Below are 8836 nucleotides of genomic sequence, written 5' to 3' on the forward strand. Positions count from 1 at the left end.
GAGTGCTTGATTTTTTAAATATGAAATTAGATTGATTTTTTAATTTCTATTTCAAATGATTTAGAATTGAACAATGATTTTTTTTATAATTTTGGTAGGACCTTCTTCATTCATCAAAAAGGGAAGATTACATCCATGATCAGGTGGTAAGGTGGCCTCAATCTACCTAATGGGAAACCAAATTTTTTGACCACTTTACCGCAATATAAGCTAACCAAAAGAAAAATAGTTTAAGATGGTCTTTTAAAGCTATGTATGTCTGAGTATCCTTGTCTAATATCTAAATGTCTAATACATAATATCATTTTGTACCTATCCTGCATTTGTACTTAACAAAAATAGAAGAACATACTCACTAAATATACTACTAATCATCAGCAGAGTCTATAGGAGCTAGATCTTTCGCACTCGAGCCAAGTAACTATGTTTGAGGGAAACACAAAATATGCTTTTCAATACGGCTAAAGTGGGTATTTTGTTGTTGGATTTGAAACTGGATAAGCTAAAATTATTTATGAAATTATGGAAGAATAGGGCTTGTCTTAGCCAAAGCAGTTGCGGGAGGGGACAGGGCTCTTGCTACAATTTTTTTCATTAGCCAATACAGGTAAACAGTCTGTTTGTACTGGGAGGAGATCTAACTCCAACCATTACTTAGTATCTAAATTTTCTTGAGCTTCTTGTCGGTTCAAGTCCACTTCCCACCCAGAGATAAGATATCGACCTTGAGGTTGAGTGCCTATCTAATAGGCCTGGGCTACCTCATGAAGGAGCCCGTAAGTCATTCTATGACCTCGACCGTGAGAAGGGCGTGGTTAGGGCTGACTACCACCACACTGAATCCCTGCATGATGACCTTGACCCAGGTCATCCCATGTCTTGGTGCCTCTTCCAGAGGAAGGTCTCACCATACTGTTAATTTTCTTACCACTATGATAAAATAGAGAACCAAGATGGCAGCCTGTGAACCCTAGCACAAAGTTGGTGCCTAGGTGACAAACCTGAAACATGTAGGAGATAACACCTAAAGGTATAACACAGAAAATTCACAAAACTAAAAGCTTTGAACAAATAAAACAAATATTTTCCATTGTAGGGTTTAATATGCAGAGCTCACTTATGTTGGGAAGTGCATGGATGTAATTAGGATTTGAACATAGACCAATATTGCCGAGGGCTTCTTTAACTAATTTATGCACCACCACTCCTTAATTTATCTACTGCCATTTTTCTTTTATCAAAGGATTAAATTCCAAAATCAAAGTGAAATATTTAATCAAATTCAATTGAATAAAGAAAATAAATCATTCCTCCATTGTTATAAGGTGTATGTGTGTCCCTGTGCATAGTTTATAGAATTATGGAACCTAAAAATCCATAGATTAAACTCATTCACCCATTTTGGAATTCGAAATTCATATTTGTTGAAAATGCAACAAGATGATGGAGCTTAGTGAAAAGAAGTTGTCTTCACTAAGTGGGCCCGCAGGCTATTTTTGGCGCAAAGTCTATTTTTAGACTATGTCTATTTTTAGACATATGGATCATGGTCTATGAGTTGCAGGATGCTATTTGTGGATGATTGGTCATGTTGGTAAAAATAGATGGACTTCTATTTTTAGACATATGGGCGGAGTCTATTTTTAGACTGCCAGTCTAAATATAGAACAGTCGAATATTATTAGCTTTTAATAATATTTGGACTATAAACATTATCTTATCCTCTTGGAGCACTTCAGTTCAAGCTACGGATGTGGCACATGCAACTGCCAGAAGGAAATATGCTTTTCTTATGGGTTATTTGAGCTATTGCATGATGGACTTCAGTTAGAACTCAAGTGATTGAGTTTGGTGGAGTTGATTGAGGAGTTGATGGAGTTGTGTTCAGTTTGACTTAGTTGAACTAGTTGTATTTAGTCTAACTGCAGAATACACTAGTGATGAGTGATGTGAATTAATTATTAATTAATTCACTAAATATTAACTCATAAAGCAACTAAAGAATACATCAGTTAACTCAGTGCATGGACAATTCAGTGGAGACAAGTGTTAGAGGTGAGTGAAAGGGCAAGACAGCTGTCAGTTGTGACTATAGCTGTGCATGAGATTTGCACAATCAATGGATTGAGTATTGCCAATGAGGATTGCGTGGTTCAGCCAAGGGAAATACGAGTTTGGATCAGCCATTCTCATCTATTCTCATGCAGGATTACGCAGTGGAGGTAGGAAAGCAGCGGAGGAGATTTGAACCTGTGATTGATTCAGATCTGAGCTAGTTTGTGTGTAACAGGTGGAGATAGTACTAAGTACTTGTGAGGAGTATTGTACTATGTATTGTTACATGTTCTCAATCAATATAATATATAGATAGTTGGGGGTTTTCAGCTGTATGCTTTCCCCATGATATACTGTGTTGATATGTGTGATTGATGCTTCAATGTGCGCATGCGATTGTTTCTGAATACTGCAAATTGATGATCAATAGTAGAGGAGGTTATGTATTATGCATGCATTCCGTAAATAGTGTATAATCAGGATAATCTCTGTGAATAAGTGTTATATTATTCAAAATTTCTACATGGTATCAGAGGGAAGTTGATCATTAGATCTATTATTCAGAAAGTGATTACATTTTATTTCTTCAGGCAGAGTCTGTAATCGGGCCAGGTAACCTCTGGATTCATCCTTCTTTTGGAAGGTGAGATATCTGGTAAAAGCCCATACAATCAATCTATGTAAGAGAAATACTTTGTTCTCACGAATTTTAGATCAGAAGCGGTTGATTTTTGATCTGGTGGAATTCGAATTTGCAGCAGTGTTTTCTTGGTGTCAAAGTTTAAATGTATTTCAACGGATTGCGATTGGTGTATTCCCTTGAAGGCAGCTCGAATTATATTGCATGGAAAGACAGGATGGAGGCGGTGTTATATGACAATGGGTTGAAGGAGTTCATAGAGGCTGAGGTCCCAAAGCCTACTAATGCTGCTCGCGTTGATGCTTGGCAAAAGAAGACAGCAAAGTGTCGAAGGATTCTGTTGGAGGGCGTGAAGGATCACATTATATCCAGCCTGCATGGAAAGACTTCTCCATACTTGATGTGGAAAGCATTGACAGATTTATTCCAAAGCAAGAGTGACCAGAGGAAGTTGGCACTCAAGGATAAACTCAGAAACATTAAGTGTGAGAATGGAGACAGTATGCCCAAGTATCTCACGAAGTTCACCCAATGTCGGGATGAGCTGGGAAGTGTGGGGGTGACTGTCGATGATGAGGACTTGGTGAGCTTGGCTCTCCTTGGTCTTCCGAAGAGTTGGCATTCCTATCAGGACTCTGTCAATGGTCGGGAGAAATTGCCAGGATGGGAGAGACTTTGGTTGGATCTTGTGCAAGAGGAGATCAGGCAGAATACCAGGGACGGATCTTCATCAAAGGCATCTGATGAAGAAAATTGCGCTTTGGCTGCCAAAGCAAAGAAGGGGAAGGAGAAGGTTTCTCTTTCCGAATCCAGTTCTTCCAATGATGGGAAGAAGGTTGAAAAATCGAAAGTGCGATGCTTTCGTTGTCATGAGGTGGGCCATTATGCTGCAAATTGTCCACGGAGGAAATCCAAGAAGGGATCTGAAGGTAAGGCACATGCTTCACAGTTTGAGTTAGATTTCACACTCTTCGCATGCATGGTTTCATCCATGGTGGGAAGTGGTTGGTTTCTTGAAAGTGGAGCTTCTTTCCACATGACCGGTGACAAGAGTTTGTTCAGTACTTTGGAGGAGAATGATCTCTAGATACTCATAGCGATGGGTAATGATGAGAAGTATAGTGTCTCAGGTGTAGGCACGATTATTTTTCAGAGGGAGCATGGAGCTCGCCTTACCTTGATCAATGTCAAGTATGTACCAGGACTGAAGAGAAACTTGGTGTCGATCGCGATGCTGGAAGACAAAGGCTATGATGTAGTCTTCAGTAAGGGAAAGGTTTTCCTTAGACACATCATCACTAGACAGGTGAAGCAGATTGGTTCACGGGTCAAGAACCTGTATGCTCTTGAGGTTCAAGATGCATGCAAAGCCTTGAGCAGCGAGGCAACTGATGGAGACTTGGTGGTTGAGAGGGAGCGTATATTACCTCTCAACATGCAGAGCTAGAAGAAGTCTCAGACGATTGTGGAGGAGCCACGATTGGTGCAGCAGCTTCAGGAGGTTGTGGAGCAGCCACAACAAGTGAAGCTGAGAGGAGATCGAGTAGAGACATCTACTCATACAGAGACCTCCAGTAGGGGGAAACTTCGAGCCAGGTGGACTGAGGGATCGCATGCAGCCATACCTCCCGGTAGGAGGTGGGGTGATGTGGATTGATCATCCCAAGGAGGAGGGGCAGGATCCTTGAGGTACCCAACCTCTTGGATGAGACCCTGCTACGAGAGCCCCGATGTGGAGTAGCAGGAACTAACTGATTGGGTAGAGACAGATGCAGATGGAGCGGCAGAGAGAGCAACAGTGCAGGGAATCCCAGGACAACGCATAGCTAGCAGGTTGCAGCAATGCGAGAGGCACAAGTGTTTTGCACAGTGCTAGGTGGCACAGAGAGGTGTGCAATGGTGCAAGATGCATGGAGATGTTGCAGTAGCACAGATTGCAGAGAGGGAGCACTTGTCAGTAGCAGGTAGAGCTTCAGCATCAGAGTATGTTCCTAGCCCAATAGAGTGTTCAGTTGGGAGTGTTTTTGTTCCAAGTATTGTTGGAGCAAGTGGACCGGGCAAATGTGTTGCATGCAGAACATTCCAGAGTTGCAGGATAGGGGTTGCAGATAATCCATATCTTGTTGAGAGGGAGTGTTGAAAATGCAACAAGATGATGGAGCTTAGTGAAAAGAAGTTGCCTTCACTAAGTGGGCCCGCAGGCTATTTTTGGCGCAAAGTCTATTTTTAGACTATGTCTATTTTTAGACATATGGATCATGGTCTATGAGTTGCAGGATGCTATTTGTGGATGATTGGTCATGTTGGTAAAAATAGATGGACTTCTATTTTTAGACATATGGGCGGAGTCTATTTTTAGACTGCTAGTCTAAATATAGAACAGTCGAATATTATTAGCTCTTAATAATATTTGGACTATAAACATTATCTTATCCTCTTGGAGCACTTCAGTTCGAGCTACGGATGTGGCACATGCAGCTGCCAGAAGGAAATACGCTTTTCTTATGGGTTAGTTGAGCTATTGCATGATGGACTTCAGTTAGAACTCAAGTGACTGAGTTTGGTGGAGTTGATTGAGGAGTTGATGGAGTTGTGTTTAGTTTGACTTAGTTGAACTAGTTGTATTTAGTCTAACTGATGAATACACTAGTGATGAGTGATGTGAATTAATTATTAATTAATTCACTAATTATTAACTCATAAAGCAACTAAAGAATTCATCAGTTAACCCAGTGCCTGGACAGTTCAGTGGAGACAAGTGTTAGAGGTGATTGAAAGGGCAAGACAGCTGTCAGTTGTGACTATAGCTGTGCATGAGATTCGCACAATCAATGGATTGAGTATTGCCAATGAGGATTGTGTGGTTCAGCCAAGAGAAATACGAGTTTGGATCAGCCATTCTCATCTATTCTCATGCAGGATTGCGCAGTGGAGGCAGGCAAGTAGCGGAGGAGATTTGAACCTGTGATTGATTCAGATCTGAGCTAGTTTGTGTGTAACAGGTGGAGATAGTATTGAGTACTTGCGAGGAGTATTGTACTATGTATTGTTACATTTTCTCAATCAATTTAATATACAGATAGTTGGGGGTTTTCAACTGTATGCTTTCCCCGTGATATACTGTGTTGATATGTGTGATTGATGCTTCAATGTGCACATGCGATTGTTTCTAAATACTGCAAATTGATGATCAATAGTAGAGGAGGTTATGTATTATGCATGCATTCCACAAATAGTGTATAATCAGGATAATCTCTGTGAATAAGTGTTATATTATTCAAAATTTCTACAAAATTTCCAATTTTTGTTTAGGCGGGTTTTATAATTCAAATTTAGAATTCAAATGACGCATTCATTATGAGTATTATGCATACATAATATGTATACATTGTATATCTTAAATGTGATCTAATTGATGATGGAGGCAATCAATATCAAAGGCAGAGGCGATGTGATGAATGGCGATGGTATCTCAGGGCTTGTTCCTCCGATCGTTAGAAGCGGCAGGAAATTCCGATGAATTCCTCATGCCATTGTATAACCATATCATGTGAATGGCCATGCTCTAAGCCCCCATCATTGACTTAGTGCATGGCCACACCATAGTATAACCATATCATGTGAAGGATGTGAATGACCATGCACTAAAACTTAATCATTGGCCTAGTGCATTATCGTTATGAATTTCCAATCAAACTGAATGGCGTTTGAAATAGTGCATGGTATTGACTTTTTCAATACATTGAATTCATCATACTTTTTCAATACATTGAATTTATTATTTTTTTTAATACGTGGCAAAACTATACATCACTGGCTCAGACACTTTAAGTGAAATGTAAGGTACACAGTGTAAACATAGTTTCCGTATAAAATATTTTAATTTCATTCTTAATTTCAAAATTGCAAGTATGAAGTTTGTTTGGGGTAATTCAATTGGCAATCGCTATGGAAATGAAGTCTCACTCAACTAAAAGTCTTGGGTTCAAATCTTGTGCTATTCCCCCAAATGAGGTGAGAAGTTGGACATGATGAAAATGTAGTCCTACCAAGCTTACAATAGAGTAGGATAAGATTGCAATGTAGAATTGATCTTTAATTTGGAATGCTCAGATTTTAAGATTTTTTTGTATTAAATATATTGTAGGCATAGCTTATCTACCATGTTATTCATATTTTTAATACTTTGAATTAGCGATTTTAAGATTCTTTTGTATTAAATATATTGTAGGCATAGGTATCTAGCATGTTATTTATAAATTTAATACTTTGAATTAGCATAGTGTTTCGATATTCTTTTATATTACTATATTTTTTTAAGTGTGTAGGTGGTGATGCAAGGAAAGAAACTTCACTTGAAATTTTGTATATTGTGGTTTATTTTTATAGATTGGATGATCAATAAATAATAATATTTTATATTTTTTTGAAATGTAAAAAAAGATGATGGAGAAGTAATAATATGACGCTCTCATGTATTAATGGTAGTCTTTTTTTATATATATAAAAAATAACATTGTATTGGTTTATGAAATCATTTATTACGCCGTAAGGCGTTCCCTCTGAGAAAGACATCCCTAAAATGTGACGTGTGCAATCCTGAGCCATTGATTTTGTGTGTTAGATGATTGGGGTGTTTTCTGCCATTAGTTTAATCTGTTTTTCATAGAAAAATAGTTTTTTTCTCATGGTAATGGGTCATGAAAGGCCAGACCTACTCTGCTGGCGATGAGACTCTTCCCCTGGCAATGAAACTCTTCGCAGAGACTCCCTGCTGGCAATAAGACTCTTCTGCTGGCGATGAGAGACTCTTCATGCCTTTTCCCACCAAGGATCCAAAGCCGTTCGATAGAGCGGATGAGTTTGTGCCCCGTCGGTTCATGGGTTCGGAAGGGGAGAAGATGCTCAATGGTCCAACGGCCGCAGTCTCTATCAAATTCATCGCTAATACCTTAGTTGCTTCATCGCTAATACCTTAGCAGCAGTCTCTATCATATTCATCGCTAATACCTTAGTTGCTTCTCAGGATCTCAATGGCGGTTGGAAGTATGCTCATGCTACTTTCTATGGAGGTGCAGATGCTGCGGGAACCATGGGTACTAACCATTTCCGGTTCTTATTCTTTTAATTCATCATTAATTAGCTGATAAGCTCTCCATGATTATTTTTTATTGATATGAATGTGTTTAATGTTGCAGAGGGTGCCTGTGGTTACGGCAACTTATACAGTCAATGCTATGGGACCAACACTGCTGCTCTAAGCACTGCTCTCTTCAACAATGGGGCATCCTGCGGCGCGTGCTTCGAGATAAAATGTGTGGATGAACCCAAATGGTGTCTGCCAGGCAGCCCTTCTATTGTGGTCACCGCTACCAATTTCTGCCCCCCCAATTACGCCCACCCCAGCGACAATGGCGGATGGTGCAATCCTCCCCGAGAGCACTTCGACATGTCCATGCCTGCATTCCAACATCTCGCCATCTGGAAGGCTGGAATCGTGCCAATCCAATACAGAAGGTATAATATATTCAACTTTCTCTGCTTTAATTCTGTAGAAATCTACGCCTAAGTTTTGAAAGGTTAAATGATTATAAGGTAACATTATGATGATTGTTTGCATAGTGGCGTGTGTGAAAGGAGGAGGAATGAGGTTCACCATTAATGGCAACTACTACTTCTACCTCATCCTCATTACCAATGTCGGCGGAGACGGCGCGGTGGCAAACGTGAAGGTGAAGGGGTCGAATACCGGGTGGGTGTCTCTGAGAAGGAACTGGGGGCAGAACTGGCAGTGCAATACCAATCTCAAGGGCCAAGCTCTCTCCTTCCAAGTCACCTCTAGCGGTGGCCGAACGGTTACTTCGTACAACGTGGCTCCCTCCGACTGGCAATTTGGACAGACCTTCCAAGGAAATCAATTCTAGAAGCGGTACGGCTAGGGCTACGTGGAAATATATATATATATATATATATATATATATATAGTTTTGTCTAGATAGTTGGTAGGGCAGAGGTGCGTTCCATGCCGCCACCCGCTCAAAAAGAGTCCATATCGATATATGCGATAGTGTGCTATGGTATGTGTTCGGTTAAATGTTCGTTTGTGTAAGAACGTTACAAGCAAATGTTCGTTTTTAAAAG

General features: G+C 40.0%; 1 protein-coding gene across 1 annotated transcript in view; it reads left to right on the top strand.

Moving 5' to 3' along the window:
* The window catches only part of LOC149162309 (expansin-A16-like), an 81302-nt gene extending 72673 nt beyond the window's left edge, over positions 1-8629 (top strand). Inside the window, exons 2-4 of the mRNA XM_089435153.1 lie at positions 7722-7791; positions 7894-8212; positions 8316-8629. Coding sequence (XP_089291279.1) covers positions 7722-7791; positions 7894-8212; positions 8316-8619 — 693 coding nt within the window. The 3' untranslated portion in view covers positions 8620-8629. The remainder of the gene's footprint in view (positions 1-7721; positions 7792-7893; positions 8213-8315) is intronic.
* Positions 8630-8836: the final 207 nt, after the last annotated feature.

The sequence above is a fragment of the Pinus tabuliformis genome, chromosome 5_2 (genome assembly GCF_031772625.1).
Source record: "Pinus tabuliformis cultivar Carrire ecotype Pingquan chromosome 5_2, CPIR1, whole genome shotgun sequence".
NCBI lineage: Eukaryota > Viridiplantae > Streptophyta > Pinopsida > Pinales > Pinaceae > Pinus > Pinus tabuliformis.